Source organism: Pelophylax lessonae (assembly GCF_965119305.1).
Source record: "Pelophylax lessonae genome assembly, chromosome: 1".
Taxonomy (NCBI): Eukaryota; Metazoa; Chordata; class Amphibia; order Anura; family Ranidae; genus Pelophylax; species Pelophylax lessonae.
Genome location: NC_138768.1, coordinates 17,279,330 through 17,301,902, shown reverse-complemented (window position 1 = coordinate 17,301,902; position 22,573 = coordinate 17,279,330). Strand labels below are relative to the sequence as shown.

Genomic DNA, 22,573 nt, shown 5'->3' with positions numbered 1-22,573 from the left:
TTTGGGCCACGGAAGCCTGCCTTTTTCTAGAAAAACATGAGGACGGCATGATGGAAGGTGGAGTGGAGGACAAATGTGAGGAGAGAGGAGAAGGAGAAGAGGCTGGACGGTGAAAGCCTGGAGTGTGGCTTTGTGGGTTCTGACGGCGTTGTTCCCACTGGGCTCGGTGATGGGAGTCCAGGTGCCGTCTTAGGCCCTTTTCACACTGGCGGACCGTTCAGATCCGCCTGTCCGTTTTTTTGGTGGATCTGAACGGTCCCCCCCATGCATGTCTATGGGGCATCGGATGTCAGCGGAGACATGTCCACTGACATCCGATCCAATCCGATCCGTCAAATTTGGACGGATGGAAACCCTATTTTCCATCCATCCAGTGGATCGTACCTAGGTGAGTGTTGGGCTTACTGCGACTTATGTGTTGACTGAAAAGGCTCCAGCATCAGGGAACGCATAGACCGACAGGTGTCCGACTACATAGGGTTAACGGCCGATGTGGATGCTCTGAGAAGTGATGGACTACTGGGTGGGCAGGCTTGACCTCTGGCCAGAGCTTGCACAATTTGCAATGGAACTGTTGGCTTGCCCCTCGTCCAGTGTCCTGCCTGAAAGGACGTTCAGCGCAGCAGGGGGGATCGTGACCGATAAGCACACTCGCCTAGCTCATGACAGTTTTGACTACCTCACATTTCTAAAAACAGTAGACCATGTTTGATTCAAATTCCTCATGACAGGCCACAAATATTCGCCACCACCCATAACAATTCATGGTGCCTGTCTTAGGTAAAGACAGCGGGATAAAAGGCCTTTTATGTCCGTTGAATGCCTAATTGCTACAGTCTGTCCCAGCTCCACACAGCAACCTCTCCCTACACTGACAAAAGACTTTTGTGGACCTATTACCTAGCGACTTGTGTCACTATACAGTCTGTCCCTGCTCCACACAGCAACCTCCAGCCACAGAATACAAAGTTCTTTAGTGACAGGTGAATGCCTGTTGGCTAATTTTTGGGGCCTGTACTGGCTGACACTTACTTCTTTATCCTGTGAATGCCTAATTTTTCAGACTGGCATTGTAAATCAACGGGTCTGTAAATGTTCCGCTAAATTGTGGAATGGATGCGGACCCATTTTACAGACGTGTGAATGGACCCTATATGTATTTGACATGTATTTACCAGCTGCTGTCAGTTCTGGCTGATTTAGAAAAAAAACAAAAAATGTTTATGGCAACTTTCCCAATAGCAATACTTCTGGTATGTCAGTGTCCATGTTGTGGGACTATGTATGCACAGCTAGTAAGTATTTTGTGGCTGCAAATATGACCTGGAGGTTATTATTGTTCGCCTGCCATTAAAGTGAATGGAGTCCGCCGCAAATTTGCAGTTTGAGAACATTTGAGAAAGTTTGCGGATGGCATTCACGAACCGCCCCGTCCGATGTCCGTCCATCACTAGTCTTGTGTGTAAATTGCTATTTGACCTCATCAAAAGAGTAAGAGGGAAGTCTTTGTAAAAATGGCTGGCATGGTTCCATATACATTGATGAAGTGCCAGATTTAACCCCCTTCCTGAGCTGCTCAGGTTCCTGTCAATCCGCCCTGAACCTAAGTATTAGGCATTTGCACCTATGGGTTAGTGTTTGAGCAACGTGTCTCCATGCTTTAGCCAGACCGTCCTGTTTGCTATGGAATTTTCTGTTGCTTGAGTTGTGTTTGTTCAGTCTTTGTACTCAAGCCCCGTACACACGTACCGATCGTCGGCATACAAACGTCGGTGGACGAAGGATCTGCCGATTGTACGCGTGTTAGTATGGTGCCTCCGACAGATGTCTGCGCACAATCCGCGGACAAAAGTCTTTCGTGCAAACATGAAAATATTTGTATGCCGACACCAGAACGGACGATTGTTCGCCTGTCAGTACACAATTCGGCCGACAGACCGCAGATTTGCAAGACTGGGCATGCTCAGAAAATAGAAAACACAGGGAAAGTTAACCATTACATGACATCACTTCTGCAGTCGGCGGACAAAATTCTTGTGCTGTCCTTGTGCTGTCTTTGCACTTTTCAGCAGACACCGACATCCCGGGGAGAAAAGAGGAACATTTGTAAGCCGACCATCGGTACGTGTGTACGGGGCTTAAGTCACACTGCTACTGCATCCTCTAGGACTGGTGCCTTGGCACATCCATTTAATCATTCCTACAACTCCGTTAGATCCAGTGTTTTAAAGTCTCAGGTGTTCCAATCCTCAGATCGTGACAATGGCATGATGGATCAAATTTAGGGTTCCAAGGGTATGATCCTTTGCTTCTCTATTGAAAATGAAACCCATTTGATAAATAATAATGCCAAATGTTTGTTATATTAAAGTGGAGTTCCGCCTCCCCCTCCACCCCCTCCACAAATTAAAAGTCAGCTGCTGACTTTTAATATTAGGACACTTACCTGTCCTGGAGTCTAGCGATGTCGGCACCGCAGCCAATGTTTCCATCAGCTGTCGGGTGCTGCTGCCGCCATTGCCAGTAAGGGAACCTGGCAGTGAAGCCTTGTAGCTTCATGAGCGGGTCCCTACTGTGCATGCGCGAAGCGCACTGCGCATTCCTATTGGCTCGGCAGCGGAGGAGGGAGGAGGGGGGCGGAACTTCCGAGGGATGGCGCTGCGGCGCCGTATCCCGGAAGTGGGGAAGGGTACTTGTCAAAAACAGGTACCTGTTCCCTCCTCCCCCCTGAAAGGTGCCAAATGTGGCATCAGAGGGGGGGGAGGAAACAAAAGAGCGGAAGTTCCACTTTTAGGTGGAACTTCGCTTTAAGGTCTGTGTTTACTAGCAAAATAAGGTCATAGATTGCTCAGCTGTTAAAATTCTTAGTTTGTTAAGTTGTTTTCCTTGTAAATCATAGGGGCGCTTTGCATGTGTGCTTTAGGGTGGGTCTCTAAGTAAACAGGACATCAACTGCTTTGGTAAATTAGGGGTTGTGAGTCTTCTAGAAAGTCTTATACAGGACAAGGTGAAGCTGTCTCGGCTTAAAGCCTTACTTACCTATCTTCATGCTGCTTAATACAATCTCAACTTCATCCTCAATTATTGGAGATTCCAAAACCTTGATCTAACCCAGGGGGATGTCACTGAGTTTCTCACAAATCAACTTTTGGTCTGAGGCAGCTGCCATTGCTATTGTTTGTTTTAACCACTTTACATCTGCCTGCAGTAATATTACTGCGGCAGAGTGGCTCGTTATCGTAGTACTACGTCGTTGGACACTCCCCTTTCCCGGCAGCGCGCGCGCGCGCAACGCCGGAGGCTCGCTTCCGCTGTTTTCATTCACAGCGGGAGTCGGGCCAGGGGAGGAGCGGCGGCGATCGCCGCCGCTCTTCCCCGATCGCCGGGGAATCTAGTGTGGAGATCCGCCCACGTGTGTAAACAGAGCGGGGGCGGATCTCCTAAGTGACAGGGAGTGACAGATCGGAGTGTTCAGCATAGCTGAACATGCGATCTGTCCCTGTGTCACTCAGTCACCTCCCCCCCACACACGTCAGTAAGCACCAGGAATACATTAACCCCTCCCTCTCCAATAAAATTAACCCCTTCCCTGCCAGTGTAATTTTTACAGTAACAGTGCATATTTATAGCACTGATTACTGCAGTAATGTCACTGGTACCCCCAAAAGTGTCAAAAATGTCAGTCAAGGGTCCGATCTGTCCGCCGCAATGTCGCAGTCCCGCAAAAAAAAATCGCAGATCGCCGCCATTACTCGTTAAAAAAAAACCACCAAAAATGACAGAAATCTTTTCCTTAGTTAGTAAACGCAATAACTTTTGCGCAAACCAATCAAAATACGCTTATTGTGATTTTTTTTACCAAATATAGGTAGCAGAAAACAAATTGGCCAAAAATTTTAAAAAAATGTGATTTTTAAATTTTTTTGGGGGGGAATTTCGTATAAAAAATTTTTAAAAATATTGTTATTTTTTCAAAATAAACGCTCTTTTTTTGTTTATAGCGCAAAAAGTAAAAATCGCAGAGGTGATCAAATACCACCAAAAGAAAGCTCTGTTTGTGGGAAAAAAAGGACATACATTTCGTTTGGGTACGGCGTTGCACGACCGCGCAATTGTCAGTTAAATTCGCACAGCGCCAAATCGCAAAAAGTGGCCTGGACGTAAGACAGCAAAATCCTCCGGTGGTAAAGTGGTTAAGATTCTCTCAAGTTGGTATATTTTCTGCAGTAATGCATTATTTGAGCTACATTGGCTTTTTTTAGATTCGGAAACCAAGTGACTACATGTGCAACTAAAGGCCCGTACACACGTACCGATCGTCGGCCGAAAAGCGTCGGCCGACGACCGATCTGCCGATTTTCGGCTTGTTAGTATGATGCCTCTGACAGCCGTCAGCGCACATTCTGCCGACAAGAATCTGTCATGCAAGCATTAAAATTTTTGTATGCCGACACCAGGACGGCCAATTGTTCGCCAGTCAGTACAGATTTCGGTCGACAGACAGCAGATTTGCAAGACTGGGCATGCTCAGAGAAGAAAAAACACAGGGAAAGTTAACCATTACATGACATCACTTCTGCAGTCGGCTGTAGTCGGCGGACAAAATTATTGTGCAGTCTTTTGCACTTTTCAACAGACACGACAGCCGCGAACATTTGACGGCCGATCTGTCGGCTGACGATCAGTACGTGTGTACGGGGCTTTACTTAGCACTTGTGAGTTTCCTACAGATCCAGAAGCTTGGATCCTTACTGACCATTTGAAGCAAAGAGTTGGTATAATAAATCAGTTTGGATGGTGGTGCTGAGTAGGGGGGTCATAAATTAGGGATTCATTGAGTTGGTTTTGTGGGTGGTCACCAAATCTTGGGCTGCATAGAGTAGGTAGAGGAGTGGTCAGGTAGATAATTCCTATGAAGTGCTTTAGAATGAGAGGAGGTTGGATAAAAAAAGTGGTAAATTCAAAATCAGGATTTTTTTCAATACATTTTTATTGAGAGAAAACTTGAACATACATCGAAGAATATTTGAAGGGTACTGACATAATGGTTGCCATAAACTGATAGTACAGATAGCAAAATCTTGCAAGGTTATTAGTGTTAAAGATAAATTATACAATGTGGTACTAGGAAAAGGACCGGTCTTACTGAAAAGTGTCATAGCAGAACAAGGATTTAAGTGGGGCCCTAGTACAACCGGCGCATGCCAATCTGTCCGAAGGGCCCAATGATTATTTGCAACTTGCATAAGACTCTCAGATACAGCAAACGTGTTCATACAAACTGTAGGTATGCACCAAGTGAATCACCTAATTTCTAGAAATATGATCCGGAGATCCCCAATGTCGGTTAATTGAAAGTCTGGCTGCTAGAAGGATGTGCAAATTTACGCAGTGGAGATGGGAGAAAAGCTATCAATTCCAATATTGAGTAAAGCCAATTCATATGAGGGCGAAATGAGAGTTCCAGGAACATCAGAAATAAGCTGAAAAAATACTACTCCAAAAGTTAGCAATCTTGTTGCACACCCATAGCAGATGGAGTAAGTTCCCTATTTTAGGTTAAAAAATAAATTATTGGGTTGTGGCGCTGCTAGATCCCTATATTTGATTCATGTAGTTCTCTGTTAAATATGCAATACCCCCACCTCTGATGTCCAGGTGATATATTTACTTATTAAAGGGTATAGACCAATGACAAGTATACTATAAAAGGCTATTCCTTATATGCATATAAATATGCAGTATCTCACAAAAGTGAGTACACCCCTCACATTTTTGTAAATATTTTATTCTATCTTTTCATGTGACAACACTGAAGAAATGACACTTTGCTACAATGTAAAGTAGTGAATGTACAGCTTGTATAACAGTGTAAATTTGCTGTCCCCTCAAAATAACTCAACACACAGCCATTAATGTCTAAACTGCTGGCAACAAAAGTGAGTACACCCCTAAGTGTAAATGTCCAAATTGGGCCCAAAGTGTCAATATTTTGTGTGCCCACAATTATTTTCTAGCACTGCCTTAACCCTCTTGGGCCTGGAGTTCACCAGAGCTTCACAGGTTGCCACTGGAGTCCTATTCCACTCCTCTATGATGACATCACAGAGCTGGTGGATGTTAGAGACCTTGCGCTCCTCCACCTTCCATTTGAGGATGCTCCACAGATGCCCAATAGTCTTTAGGTCTGGAGACATGCTTGGCCAGTCCATCACCTTTACCCTCAGCTTCTTTAGCAAGGCAGTGGTCATCTTGGAGGTTTGTTTGGGGTCGTTATTATGTTGGAATACTGCCCTGCGGCCCATCTCCGAAGGGAGGGGATCATGCTCTGCTTCATTATGTCACAGTACATGTTGGCATTAATGGTTCCCTCAATGAACTGTAGATCCCCAGTGCTGGCAGCGCTCATGCAGCCCCAGACCATGACACTCCCACCACTATGCTTGACTGTAGGCAAGACACACTTGTCTTTGTACTCCTCACCTGGTTGCCTGGACACACGCTTGACACCATCTGAACCAAATAAGTTTATCTTGGTCTCATCAGACCACAGGACATGGTTCCAGTACTCCATGTTCTTAGTCTGCTTGTCTTCAGAAAACTGTTTGCGGGGTAAGGAGGGAAAGCTGAGGAGGACTAGACATAATAGGAAAGTATTATAGTTGACAAATTATAGTTGGAGTAATAAAATATTAAAGCGGTTGTACCCCCCCCCAAAAAAAAAAAAAAACCCTCTGCAGGACAATGGCATAACGTGCTAGTATGAATTGCATACTAGCACATTATGAAATACTTACCTTAGAACATGGGTGTCCAACCTTTTGGCTTCTCTGGGCCACAATGAGTGTAGAGAAATTTTCTCGGGCCGCATATAAAATATATACTATAGTTAAGGTATATAAGTAATAAAATGCCACCAAATCGCCGCCCCCCCCCCCCCGCACTAATTTAACACAACTAGAGGATGATCAAATGAAATGGAATCAGTATACAGAGGTTTACTTCTTCTGAGAGATAATAAAGGAACACTCTAACCACCATGACCACTTCAGTGATTTGAAGTGGTCATGGTGGTAGGAGTCAAAAACACTGCACATGCTTGCTTCCCCTCCCCTACAGTTGAAAGCTGCTGTGGCCGTGCCCCCGACTCGACTTCCTTCCTCCCCAGCAAAAAATAAAAATAAATTGTCAGGGGGCAGTGGGTCACATTGCCTGCGGTTCTGGGCCGCAGGTTGGACATGCCTGCCTTAGAATGAAGCCCCCATACGGTCGCCACTGAGGCAGCTGACATGTTCCCTGCGTCTCTTCTGGGTTCGGAGGCTCCATCGCTGTGAGTGGCTGGAGCCACGATGACGTCACTCCCGCGCATGCGTGCGGGAGTTCACTTTCTGGAAAGGAGCTCTCAAGGTCCAGCAAGATACGCAGGACCTTCAGAATGCATTCGCCACTGGTGTCAACGGCTGCATGCAGTGTGAATATCTCCTAAACCGTGCAGGTTTAGAAAATATTAATTTTACCTACGGGTAAGCCTTATTATCGGACTTATTATAGGCTTACCTGTATAATAATGACACTGGCAGGGAAGGGGTTAACATTGTGGGTGATCAAGGGGTTAAATGTGAGCCTAGAGGAGTGATTCTAACTGTGGGGGGGGGCGTGGCTTGTGGAATGACCATAGAGACCTGTAATCCTATATAGAAGGATCACAGGCACTCTATAATCTTTGCAGGGAGAAGAACGGTCAGCTGTGTTTACAACATCCGACCGTCCTTCTCTCTCAGCGGGGAGCGATTGCGGGTGTCAGGCAGCAATCGGAGCCGCTTGCCTGCTGCATCGGCTTCCCCGCTGACGAGCGGGAGCGCGCCGCCGGCGCCCCCTAGACTCCTGCTCACAACTGCCGTAATCGCGCATGAGCGGCTGCCTGCCGCAGTACATCTGCGGCGGACGGTCGTAAAGAGGTTAAGTGTGTTTATGCCCTACCCCTCTCTCCCATTTATGTTCCTGTCGTGAGAAATAAACTTCTCCTTGCTTGAGAATAAAAGTGACTGGCGCCCATCTTCTATCTTGTATACCACCCACCATACCTAGTAACCTGCACCCTGAGGAGGAATGTTGACCCTCCCTGTCTCTGGGGGTCACCACCAGGCCTCTGGAGGTGGGGGGGGGGCTACAAATACATACAGACATACAGTACATAATAAATAGAGAACCATATATGGAGAAAAATAATAGCTAAGGGCAGGCCTTTTTTTCTCAGAGAATAGGTGCAGGAACTCCTCCCTTCTGAGTCACCCCTTGACTCCGTCCCCTACCCACCCCCGAGCACCGTTCCTTGGTTTCACCTCCTACCCACCTCCCAGTACCACCCCTTTTAGAGAATCAACGATAATAAGAAAGGCAATATAATAGATCTAGAAACAATGGACACCCCAGCGACAATAGATCCACTCCTGCAATAATGGACTTCCAACATCCAGCATCAATAGACTCTCCAGCAGCATTAGGCCCCTCCCTCAACAGTAGATCCCTCCCAGCAATGATTGATTCCCTGCAACATGATACCCCACCAGCAACAACAGACTTCCCCAGCAACAATAGACCCTCTGCGCAAATAGATCCCCTCCAGCTACAAATAGATCCCCTCCAGCAACAAATAGATCCCCTCCAGCAACTCTAGATTCCCCAGTAGCCAGCATCAATAGACCCTCCAGCAGCCAGCAACAAAGACCCCTCCCTTAACAATAAATCCCTCCCAGCAACAACTGACCCACCAGCAGCAAAAGACCCACCCAGCAACAATAAATCCCTATGAGCAACAGGAGACCACCCCAGCAACAATAGACCCCCATCCTCTGCAGCAATAGATTCCCTATTAGCTAGCATCAATAGTCCCTCCAGCATACGCCAGCACGCCTTGCCATTACATACATTCAGTTGTGGAGGTGCCGGAACTGCGTTCCCCCGCGTTCCTGCTGAAAAAAAGCCCTGGCTAAGGGAGACGGAGGGAAAGGAGTTAATAAGAAGTAATTAGGGTAAAGCAAATATCCCAGTAAATAAAAAGTTACTTTTGCAGTAGGACACAACCCACATAGCAAGGGTTAAAGCGACATTAAACAAAAATAAAATAAAAAATAAATGCAATGTGTTTAAAATGTAGGTAGAATGTAACTTCTAACTCTCTCTTCCTTTGTTTCATCTCACAAATGCAATTTTTTTCTCTGTTATTCTCAAACTTCCTGTTTTAGGGTAGCTTTACTCATTTTCAATGCCCCTATGTGTATATGAACCATAGGCGTCCACAGAATTTTTTTCAGGGGGGGGGGGGTTGGGCATCATTTTAAGGTCACCCATGCTCCGCCCCTTTTCACCCCCCATAGATCCCCCTTTAGAGCAGGCCAGGGTCCTCCAAAGATCACCTTTAGAGCAGGGTCCCCATAGATCCCCCTTTAGAGTACGGTCCCCCATAGATCCCCTTTAGAGCAGGCTAAGGTCCTCCATAGATCACCTTTAGGGCAGGGTCCCCATAGATCCCCCTTTAGAGCACGGTCCCCCATAGATCCCCTTTAGAGCAGGCCAGGGTCCCCCATAGATCCCCTTTAGAGCAGGGTCCCCATAGATCCCCCTTTAGAGCACGGTCCCCCATAGATCCCCTTTAGAGCAGGGTCCCCATAGATCCCCCTTTAGAGCAGGTCAGACCAGGGTCCCCCATAGATTCCCCTTTAGAGCAGACTAGGATCCCCATAGATCCCTCTTTAATCTTACCTTTTCACCTATATTCCCCAGGCTACCAGGTTTTCCTGCACCACCAGGTACTCCAGGCTCTCCCTGCAAAGAATATATGTATCTATCTATTTATGTATATATTTAGCCAATATGACCCCCTTTAGAGCAGGGTCCTCATAGATACCCATTTAGAGCAGGCCAGGGTCCCCCATAGATCACCTTTAGAGCAGGGTCCCCATAGATCCCCCTTTAGAGCACGGTCCCCCATAGATCCCCTTTAGAGCAGGCCAGGGTCCCCCATAGATCCCCTTTAGAGCACGGTCCCCCAAAGATCCCCCTTTAGAGCAGGGTCCCCCAAAGATCCCCTTTAGAGCAGGGTCCCCATAGATCCCCCTTTAGAGCAGATCAGACCAGGGTCCCCCATAGATTCCCCTTTAGAGCAGACCAGGATCCCCATAGATCCCTCTTTAGTCTTACCTTTTCACCTATATTTCCCAGGCTACCAGGTTTTCCTGCACCACCAGGTACTCCAGGCTCTCCCTGCAAAGAATATATGTATATATCTATATATGTATATATTTAGCCAATATGACCCCCTTTAGAGCAGGGTCCTCATAGATCCCCCTTTAGAGCAGGCAAGGCCAGGGTCCCCCACAGATCTCCTTTAGAGCGGGGTCCCCATGGATTCCCCTTTAGAGCAGGCCAGGGTCCCCCATAGATCCCCCTTTAGTGCAGGGTCCCCATAGATTCCCCTCTTAGAGCAGGCCAGGAAATTTCCAGGGGGGGGGGGGCACTTGCCCCCCCCCTTTGCGGGCGCCCATGATATGAACGTAGGGACCCTTTCCTGCTTGCCCCTGAGATGGACTACACATATACGTGCAGACACATTCAGCTCTATGGGCATTTTAGAACACATAGAGAGGATCATGTAACCAGAAATAAGAGACGTTTTAACCACTTGCCGACTGCCACCTGCATATATACTGTGGCAGGCTGGCTCGGCTGATTGAATCGAAGTATGGGTATGTCGGTTGGTGGGAGTGGTGCTGGGGGGGAAAGCGGGCGCCACCGGTGGCACGCTCCCGCCCCCACTAGGCAGCGGGGATGCTGATCCATGGGGCTGGGCACCCACGATCGCTCCCCACTGAGAGAGAAGGACGGTCGGCTGTTGTAAACACATCTGACCGTTCTTCTCCCTGGAATGATCACAGAGCTCCTGTGATCCTTCTATATAGGATCACATGTCTCTATGATCATTTCACAAGCCACTCCCCCATACAGTTAGAATCACTCCCCTAGGCTCTCATTTAACCCCTTTGATCACCCCTAGGTTAATCTCTTCCTTGCCAGTGTCATTAGTACAGTGACAGTGCATATGTATGGCACTGATTACTGTAGTAATGTCACTTGTACCCCCAAAAGTGTCAAAAATGTCAGTTAGGGGTCCGATCTGTCCGCTGCAATGTCGCAGTCCCGCAAAAAATCGCAGATCACCGCCATTACTAGTTAAAAAAAAAAAACATAAAAATTACATAAATCTTTCCCGTAGTTAGTAGACGCGATAATGTTTGTGCAAACCAATCAAAATACACTTATTGGGATTTTTTGCTAGAAATATGTAGCAGAATACAAATTGGCCTAAAAGGATGATACATGTAGATTTTTCTTAATTTTTTTTTAGGGGGGGGGGGGGGGATGTTGTATGTGAATTTTTTTTTTTTTTTTTTTTCAGAATTGTCGCTCTTTTTTTGTGTAAAGCTCAAAAGAAAAAAATTGCACAGGTAATCAAATACCACCAAAAGAAAGCTCTGTTTGTGGGGGAAAAAGGACATCAATTTTATTTGGGTACAGCGTCGCACGACTGCTCAATTGTCCGTTAAAGTAACGCAGTGCCGAATCACAAAAAATGGCCTGGCCAGTTAACCACTTAAGCCCCGGAAGATTTTACCCCCTTCCTGACCAGGGCCTTTTTTTGCGATTCGGCACTGCGTGACTTTAACGGACGATTGCGCGGTCGTGCGACGCTGTACCTAAACGAATTTGACGTCCTTTTTTTCCCACAAACAGAGCTTTCTTTTGGTGGTATTTGATCACCTGTGCGATTTTTACTTTTTGCGCTATAAACAAAAAAAAGAGCGTCAATTTTGCAAAAATAACAATATTTTTCACATTTTTATATATGAAATTCCCCCCAAAAAAATGTAAAAATCAAATTTTTTTAACATTTTTGGCCAATTTGTTTTCTGCTACATATGTTTGGTAAAAAAAAAAAATTGCAAAAAGCGTATTTTGATTGGTTTTCGCAAAAGTTATTGCGTTTACTAACTAAGGGAAAGATTTCTGTCATTTTTGGTGTTTTTTTTTAACGCGTAATGGCGGCGATCTGCGATTTTTTTTGCGGTACTGCGACATTGCAGCGGACAGATCGGACCCTTGACTGACATTTTTGACACTTTTGGGGTTACCAGTGACAATCAGTGCTATACATATGCACTGTTACTGCAAAATGACACTGGCAGGGAAGGGGTTAACTTTATTGGGAAGGAGGGATTAAGTGTGTCCCTAGGGGCATGCTTCTTACTGTGATTGGACATGGCTACTAGTGTAGGAACAGTGATCAACGGTCCTACATAGTAGAACCGTCTGATCTCCATTTTTACACAGGGAAGAATGACAGGGGGCTTTGTTTACATCAGCCGCCTGCCTTTCTCCCTTCACGGGGGACGTTCGCGAGTGACCGGCGGACATCCGGGTCCACCGCTCACACGCACGGACTTCCCCGGGAACGAGCCGGGGCACTTCCCCGGGAACGCCCGCTATTGGCTCACGAGTAAGTGGCAGGCTAGTGACGTACCGGTACGTCACTTTGCCTGGCCGTGGGCTGACGGCAACCGGTTAAATCCTTCCTGTCCAGAACCGGTTAAACAAAACAAAACAAAAAACAGAACCATGGTATATTTGATATTTTAAAATGATCAATGTAAAAAAAAAAAAATTGATTTCAGTGTCACGTTTTTGCTTTGGGGTAACAGAAAAAGACGGCTTTTTTTTACCCTACCCTTAGAGAGAAGATGAGAGAGGGAGTGAGGATCAGGGTAAATATATTTGCCTTTTTTTACGATCTTTTTGGGTATTCATAACCAAAAGTCCACAACTGGTTAAGCTGATGTTACACACAGGCGCATCTCATAAAATTAGAATATCATCAGAATGTTCATTTATTTCAGTAATTTTATTCAAAAAGTAAAACAAAAGTATAGATGTGTTACACACAGAGTGATGCAATTCAAGCATTTCTTTCTTATAATTTTGATGATTACGGCTTACAGCGAGTGACACCCCCAAAATTCAGTATCTCACAAAATTAGAATATTACAAAAGACTAATAAAAAAAATAAAAAAAAAGGATTTATAATACAGAAATGTTGTCTTAGTGAAAAGTCTGTCCATGTACAGTATAGGATGCACTCAATACTTGGTCAGGGCTCCTTTTGCATGAATTACTGCATCAATGCGGCGTGGCATGGAGGCGATCAGCCTGTGGCACTGCTGAGGTGTTATGGAAGTCCAGGTTGCTTTGATACCGGCCTTCAGCTCATCTCCATTGTTGGGTCTGGTGTCCCATCTTCCTCCTGACAATACCCCACAGATTCTCTATGGGGTTTAGGTCAGGTGATTTTGCTGGCCAATCAAGCACAGTGATCCCATGATCATGTGACCAGGTATTGGTAGATTTGGCAGTGTGGGCGGTGCCAAGTCCTGCTGGGAAAATGAAATCAGCATCTCCATAAAGCTGGTCAGCAGAGGGAAGCATGAAGTGCTCTAGAATTTCCTCCTAGAGGGCTGCGCTGACTTGATAAAACACAGTGGACCAACACCAGCAGATTACAGACTGTGGGAAATGTTTGCATTTTATTTGGAAATCAGGGTCCTAGAGTCTGGAGGAGGAGTGGAGAGCCACAGAATCCAAGTTGCATGAGGTTCAGTGTGAAGTTTCCAAAGTCTGTAATGATTCTGGGACCTTAATATCCAAATGAAATGCAACATTTTCCACAGTCTGTCATCTGCTGGTGTTTGTGTGCAAAACGCATCGACCTCTTGGATGTTTATATTGAGAGATTAATATATATCGTGTATCTGTATTTTGTGAATATTACAATGCATTGTTTTTACAATTTTTTACATAATTTGTAATAAATGTTGATGTTTTATTGTATTACTATACGGCCATGGGTGTTCGCAGAACTTTTTTCAGGGGGGGCATCATTTTAAGGTCACCATGCTCCGCCCCTTTTCAATAATGTCATGAAGGGGAGGGGGTTAGTCATTATACTTATTTTGAGTATTTATTTTTAAAGAGCAAACAGCAGCATTTATTTTTAAAGCATTTGTTAACCTATATATATATATATATATATATATATATATATATATATATATATATATATATATATATATATATATATATATATATATATATATATATATATATATATATATATATATATATATATATATATATATATATATATATATATATATATATATATATATATATATACATACACATATATATATATTGATCCTGTTCCATTAAAGCATGTTATACAGCACAGTGCTTTGCTGTGTAATTTGGCCCCTTCTATCACCTAAAATACCTGGCTGATCCTGCCTGGCAATGTCCTCCCCTCTGTAAACTGACCACAGTATACCATGGCTGCTGAGCCCTGACACCATGGTCAGTTTACGTGCCTCCATCATCCGCAGCCCTTCTTTCCTCCTCTGTCCTCTCTCACCCTTCCCCCACCTCCTGCTGCTGTAGTTTCATTTAAAGTTACATATCCTATCTACAGTCTGTTTAATAATCCTGTGTGCCCCTTGTAGTATGGTAAGCAACGGGTTAAGTTGCTGTCTGCAAAATGTTACAATTATGTATATGTCTGGGAGCTGGGTGTGGCTGAAGTTAGTTGCATGCGTGGTGTTCAGTGAATAAAGAAGCAACCTGTACAGCCTGGTCTGGGTTAATACACTACATTTTGGCGACGAGGATGGCTAGTTTCCTGGATTTACCGGCTATCGGACCGTTTGATGTGTCTGGAGACCACACTAGTCTCTCACAGCGCTGGGACAAGTGGAAGAAGGGATTTCAGCTCTATGTTATAGCCACAGGAGTGACTGCACCTGCTCAGAAGAGAGCCATGCTGTTGCATCTAGCTGGACCTCAAGTTCAGGACATTTTTGAAACCCTGGGAGCAACAGGGGAAGATTCAGACTATGAGACAGCCATGAATAGACTGAGTGAGTACTTTGAGCCAAAGAAAAATATTCCCTATGAAAGATATAAGTTTAGACAGGCTGTGCAAGAACCGGGAGAAACCACAGACAGTTATGTGACTAGGCTGAAATATCTGGCAAAGTCTTGTGATTTTGGGACTGTAACTGAGGAGATAATCAGAGATCAGGTCATAGAGAAATGCACATCTGTGCACCTCAGGAGGAGATTATTGAGAGAACCTAGTCTCACACTTACTAGTCTGCAGGAGATTGCAAGAGCCATTGAACTGTCTGAGCTCCAGGCTCTGCATATTGAAACCAAGGACACTGCATCTGTCAATACAGTCTCCAAACCTACCTATAATAATAGGAAAATCTGGAGTAGGAAAGAGAGTTTTCCAAAGAGGACTTTACATATCACCTGCAATAAATTTGGCAGAGAGGGACACACATGTCAGGACTGCACTGTGGTACAGAATAAAATGTGCTATGCTTGTGGAAAGACAGGTCATTTTGCAGCTGTGTGTAGAAGTACAACCAGAGATAACAAAACCAAAGGACCATCAGCACAAGTAAATGTTATAGCTGAGGATAAAGAGAGTGCTCCTGACTGTGAATTTATATTCTCCCTGTGTTCTCTGCAAGCTGGGACATTAACCATTAAGATTGGAAATACAGATGTGTCAGTGCTGATTGACTCTGAGGCTACATGCAATGTTATGGACTTAGCTTCTTGGTACAGTCTTAATGGCAGATAAAATCACCTTAAATTGTGTAACACCACTAAACAGATATATACTTATGGCTCCAGTACACCACTACAACTTAAAGGCAAATTTTATACCTCTGTTCAAACACATGAGACTGGTCCTCCATTGCAGACCGAATTCTATGTTGTAGATGGCACAGGGTCGCCTCTGCTTGGTCGTCAAACCGCAATGGCACTAGGGGTGTTAAAGATTGGCCGTGATGTAGGCAGCGCAAGAGTGAATATGGTGTCTCCTGCTATTTCTGCATTGAAAGAGGAATTTAAAGATTGCTTCTCTGGGTTTGGAAAATTAAAGGATTTTCAGTTGGAGCTTCACATTGATCCACATGTAAAGCCTATTGCACAGCCAGTTCGCAGACTTCCTTATAGCCTGAGATCACCTGTTGAGCACAAACTGGCAGAGCTGCTAGACCTTGACATTATTGAACCTGTGGAAGGACCCACTCCGTGGGTATCGCCGTTAGTTGTTGTACCAAAGGGCACATATATTCGGATTTGTGTGGACATGAGATGTGCTAACCAAGCTGTGCAGAGAGAGAGACATCCAATTCCCACTATTGAAGATGTTCTACATGCAATGAATGGGGCAAGTGTCTTCAGTAAACTGGATTTGAAATGGGGTTATCATCAGATTGAATTGACCCCAGCATCTAGAGTCATCACTACATTTGCAAGCCATAAATGTCTTTTTAGATACAAGAGGTTGATGTTTGGCGTATCGTCAGCACCGGAGGCCTATCAACATGTGATTCAGCAAGTGCTACATGGTTGTGAAGGCACGCATAACATTTCTGATGATATAATTGTGTGGGGAACAAACACACAGGAGCACGATGAACGTCTCCGTGCAGTGCTAAATCGCTTGAAGGAGAAAGGGTTAACATTAAATGAGAAGAAGTGCACATTTCAAATGAATAAAATGACTTTTATGGGCCATGTGCTGTCTGACAGGGGCATTGGTCCGGAGGACTGTAAAATTAAAGCTGTGTCTGATGCCAGAAATCCTGAAAACCCTGCAGAAGTACGCAGTTTTCTTGGGCTAGTGAATTACTGTGCCAAGTTTATTCCAGATATGGCGACTGTCAGTGAACCTTTGAGATTGTTGACTCGCAAAGCAGTCCCTTGGAAGTGGGGCCTTTTGAAACAAGGTGCATTTGATGAACTTAAGAGACGGCTAACTTGCGCCACAACTTTGGCTTATTTCAATCCTACTGCACACACCCAAGTTATTGTCGATGCTAGCCCTGTGGGGTTAGGCGCCATCTTGGTTCAGAGACAATGCACAGGCGATTACAGGCCTATTCAGTATGCAAGCAGATCCCTTACTGATGTAGAGAGACGTTATTCTCAGACCGAGAAAGAAGCTTTGGCTGTTGTTTGGGGATGTGAAAGGTTTCACACCTATCTCTACGGCCTTGATTTTGAAATCATCACAGACCACAAGCCTCTGGAAGTGATATATTCGCCACGCTCAAAACCATCCACCACAATTGAAAGATGGGTTCTCAGATTGTTACCGTATCGATTTACAGTGCAGTACAGACCTGGACTGACTAATGCGGCAGATGCACTTTCCAGATTGCCTCAGTCTTCAGCACCTGTTCATAACCTAGCAGAAGAGTACATTTGTTTTGTGGCTACTAACGCCATGCCTCAGGCATTGACACCGCGGGAGGTTGAAGAATTGTCATCTGTGGATCCGGAAATTGCTCGGTTGCGAAAATGTGTGAGACAAGGGGTTTGGGTGGATTGTGACCCAAGCTATCACAGAATCAAACAAGAGCTGAGTATTGCAGGACAACTAGTTTTACGTGGCAATCGTATTGTGATGCCTAAAGACTTACGGAAACGTACATTACATTTAGCCCATGAGGGCCATCAAGGCATTGTACGCACCAAACAAAGATTACGTGAGAAAGTCTGGTGGCCAGGAATTGACAAGGATGTGGAACGTTTGGTTTCTTCATGTCGAGCATGTCAGTTGGTGGGCAGCAAACCTAAACCAGAATCAGTAACTCACACTGTTCTACCTGAGGGACCATGGGAAGATTTAGCCATTGATCTGTGTGACATTCCATCTGGACACCATATTTTAGTTGTTGTGGACTATTATTCAAGGTGGCAAGAGGTGGTAGTTCTCACTAAAGCTACATCATCAACTGTAATTGAGGGGTTGGAGAGCATTTTTGCGTCTCATGGGTTGCCTAAACGGATTGTGAGTGATAATGGTGCCCAATTTACTTCTCAGGAATTTCAGGATTACCTGAAATCAAATGCTATTGAACATCATCGTACAACTCCATACTGGCCACAGGCTAACGGGGAAGTGGAGCGCCAGAATCGAACCTTGCTAAAAGCTTTGCGTATTGCTCATTTAGAGAGAAGAGACTGGAAAAAGGAACTGTGGCGTTTTCTTTTGGCTTATCGCACAACTCCGCATACTGTCACTGGAGTTAGTCCTGTGGAACTTCTTTGTGGTCTCAAATTCAGGACAAAATTGCCAGACATTGGGGGTCCTCCTACGAGTCAGAAACCTTTTCGGCATATTGATGAGGAAAGGAAGATCCCGGCTGCGTCCTTTGAACCTGAGCCTTATGTTGTAAAGGAGAAAAGAGGTACTCAAGTGGTTTTAGAGGATTTAGATGGACACACAAAAGTGCGTAATTCCTCATTTGTGAAGAAATTTATTGAGACAGAAGGTCAAGTATCGGAAGACGGCGAACAGGCAAAGAGTAGTGATGATACTGCCAGTGATCCAGACTTCAATCCACAACCATCCACATCGGAATGGCCAAGAGAAAAACGAGCAACTAATCCACCGGCCTACCTTAAGGACTATGTGTATAGTCAGGAGTTTATAGTTTAAATTTTTAGTTGTTCATCCATGCATTTTGTTAATCTTATTAATAAGTTGTGCATGTTATGTTTTATTCAAAGAGAGGAGGGAATGTAGTATGGTAAGCAACGGGTGAAGTTGCTGTCTGCAAAATGTTACAATTATGTATATGTCTGGGAGCTGGGTGTGGCTGAAGTTAGTTGCATGCGTGGTGTTCAGTGAATAAAGAAGCAACCTGTACAGCCTGGTCTGTGTTAATACACTACACCCCTGTGTCTGTGTTTTATAAAAAATAAGCCATTCTTTACAAGTTTTCAGAGCGCCGCTCACGTGACCCGCTGCCTCTCTCATCCTCTCCCACCTCCCCTCCCGACTGACATCAGTGAAGAATTCTGGGCCCCGCCCGCTGCAGGCAGCTGTCAGACGGGGAGAGGAGAGAGCTGACGGCGGTGCTTGGCCCTCTGAAAACTGGTAAAGAACGGCTTATTTTTTTTTTGAAAACTCATACACAGACCCTGGGGCACACAGGATTATTAAACAGACCACACAGGATGGTATAAAATGGCTTAACAACCACTTGAAAGGGGAAGTTGAGATTCCGGGGGGGGGGGGGGCATCTACCTGCAGATGCCCATGTATACGGCGTCTTATTCCAATCTGGTACCAGTAAAGTATGGATCTATGAGTAAACTCCAGAGCCTTTGCTTGGTGAGCACAGCTATTTAAAATGGGGAAAACATTGAAATGTGGAGTCATATTTTATTTACATCTGTTAAATCAGTGTAACACTTTTATTAGCACTCCCCCCTATCCCAACCTTTGCCTTCTCTGTTCTTGTTCTTTTTCATTGAGATGTGTGTGTGTGTCCGTTAGAATTTGTTTGTATGAGACCTGGTTAGTTTTCTGCCCTATTATAACAAGACCCCCCAACTGGAAACTGGTTAGCCCTTCAGACTTGTGACGGAAAAAAAAAGGTTAAGATGACTATAAAATAGGTGTGAAGAGACAATCCCACATACTAATCTGCAAAAACAAGCAGTCATTACCTGGTAGATAATGTTTAATAAATTAGACTTACCCCTGGCAGGCAATTTTTGAAATTTGGCTGAAATCAGTAAACCTCCGAGGTAATGTAAAGAGATGAGCAGAGATCAGTCCTCCAATAATGATATCTCCAGGCTGGTAATATTCATACTCAAATCTAGACTGGAACTCAGTGAGTTTACATTGTGATGGTGAATTTTGCATTCTCTCCACATTGGATGACATTGGGATCAGTATAGTCAGATAATAGGCAGTGATGATGACCCGTACAAAGAAGCCCATACTGCAGAGACGACCTTCACACCAACAGATCTACGGATTCCCCTCACAGCAATGCTAAGGATCACCAGGATATCTAGCAGTTTATATACTTTATTTGAGGAATATTTAGATCAGTTCAGTGTTCACAAAAAAAAAAAATACACACAACTATGAAAAATCTTATTATTCAGTTTATAGAGTTTACATTTTTTAATAAACCATAAACTTTGAAATAACCATAATATGCTTGTTCTTGTTGCAGATGCTACAGTATACATAGCACTACAACAAAAGTAAACTTGCCTCTGACAATTTTCTAACTCTACGCCTGTTTGGATTAAATAAAATCTGTCTCATATGTTTGGAACTACCCCCCAGGATCCGCTGATATTATTGGGTGATCTGCTTTTTTTCTGGGCCCTTGGCGGCACCTCACTCCTATGGACACCACCAAAATACCTCGGCAGGGAACTCCTAGTGATTACACAAGAATGGCCCACACCGGTCATTAGAAAATAAACAGATTGTATTGGCAGACAAAATAATAGCACAGCAGATCAGTATTCCGGTGTCTACATACAGGGAAAAAGTGCAATGCAAATACAATGCACAATGCAATCAAACCAGATTCCTTTAAGGATGGGCTTAGCGTGAACAGCAGTACCAAAAGCATAAACAATAGCTCTAAAACTGAGAGATTACACCTCAGTGTCCACAGAGGGCTAATAATAGGTACGGCAGGCTAGTTCACTTCAGGGCTCTCTGTAAAGAGGGTCTAGGTTTAGACCTGAGCGTTTGATACACTAACAGCAACCCAGTTCTGCATATCTGAACAGTTCTTTAACATTAGTTTCTGCCAGCTCAGTTGGGGCCCTTCAGTGTTGGTGCACAAAAACAGTGCAATGTTTCTTTGGTGTAAAGGTAAAACACAGTTAAATAGGAGATTAGACTCAATCAGTAGGTATGCCTCTTTAAAGCAACTGGTTGAAAGTAAACATGTTCAAAGAGAGGGGGCTGCATAGACTTCATGAAGAAGAGTTAAAGCTGTCCCTAGAGAAATGTCAGTTTTACTGGACTTCAGTCACCAATTTAGGTCACGTTGTCCCCGCAAAGGGTGTCGCCACAGACCTGAAGAAGCTGGAGGTGGTCATTACTTGGCCCAGACCATGAACTGTGACGAAGTTGAGATCCATCCTGGGGTTTTGCTCCTACTGTCAGAGATTTGTGGTGAACTTTGCCAAGATTGCCCTGCCCCTTAACTAGTTGCTTTAGTTCATAATGGAGGATAAAGAGGATAGACTAAGTACAGAGAAACAAGGGACATGGAAGAAAGGAAAATCAATACAAGACCAATGGACTTTGCAGTTTGAGGAAGCTTTTCAGCATCTTAACCACTTAAGCCCCGGAAGATTTTACCCCCTTCCTGACCAGGGCCTATTTTGCGATTCGGCACTGCGTGACTTTAACGGACAATTGCGCGGTCGTGCGACGCTGTACCTAAACGAATTTGACGTCCTTTTTTTCCCACAAACAGAGCTTTCTTTTGGTGGTATTTGATCACCTGTGCGATTTTTTGATCATGCGCTATAAACAAAAAAGAGCGTCAATTTTGCAAAAATAACAATATTTTTCAAATTTTTTTATATGAAATTCCCCCCCCCCCCCAAAAAAAAATGTAAAAATCAAAAATTTTTAACATTTTTTATGTTGGGTAAAAAAATCACAAAAAGCGTATTTTGATTGGTTTGCACAAAAGTTATCGCGTTTACTAAAAAAGGGAAAGATTTTTGTAATTTTTGTTGTTTTTTTTTTAACGCGTAATGGCGGCGATCTGCGATTTTTTTTTTTGCGCTACTGCAACATTGGGGCGGACAGATCGGACCCTTGACTGACATTTTTGACACTTTTGGGGTTACCAGTAACATTTCTACAGTAATCAGTGCTATACATATGCACTGTTACTGTAAAATTACACTGGCAGTGAAGGGGTTAACTTTTTTTTTGAGAGGGAGGGGTTGTGTGTGTCCCTAGGGGCGTGATTCTAACTGTGATTGGCTGTGGCTTGAGGTGTAGGAACAGTGATCAACGGTCCTACATAGTAGAACCGTATGATCACTGTTTCTACACAGGGGAGAATGACAGGCGGCTTGTTTACATCAGCCGCCTGCCTTTCTCCCTCTGCACCGACGATCACCGAGTGACCGGCGGACATCGGGTCCGCTGGTCACACGCGCGGGGGGGGTCCGTGACCACTCGCTCCCTAGACCCTCACAGGCTAGCGACGTATCCCTACGTCGCTCTGCTTGTGAGGGGCTGACTGCCGACGTAAATAGTCGTGCGGCAGTCGGCAAGTGGTTAAAAGAAGTCTCACCAAAGCACCAGTACTTACTTATGCAGATCCAGCTAAACCATATGAACTCCATTCTATCCAAGATGCTAGAATGGAGTATGAACTGCATTCTAGCCAAGATGCTAGCCAAAGGGATTAGGTGTGGTCTTCTACTCGGAGCAGGATGGTGGGGTCAGACTCCTTACCCCCTTATGTGAGCCCCAGTCTGACCCCGCACAAAAAGAATTACCTGGTGCATAAATTAGAATTCCTGGTCTTGAAGTAGACAGTCATAGACAAGTTGAGGAACTAACTGCATGGGGCTATATTCGTAGTG

General features: G+C 44.6%; 1 protein-coding gene across 1 annotated transcript in view; it reads right to left on the bottom strand.

The window, feature by feature from the left end:
- LOC309568874 (vomeronasal type-2 receptor 26-like) overlaps window positions 1-19,928 on the bottom strand; it is a gene marked incomplete at its 5' end in the record, with an annotated part of 96,804 nt that extends 76,876 nt beyond the window's left edge. The window contains 2 exons of the mRNA XM_082274658.1: window positions 19,224-19,320; window positions 19,681-19,928. Of these exons, the coding sequence (XP_082130784.1) occupies window positions 19,224-19,320; window positions 19,681-19,928 (345 nt within the window). The remainder of the gene's footprint in view (window positions 1-19,223; window positions 19,321-19,680) is intronic.
- Between the last annotated feature and the right edge of the window lie 2,645 nt (window positions 19,929-22,573).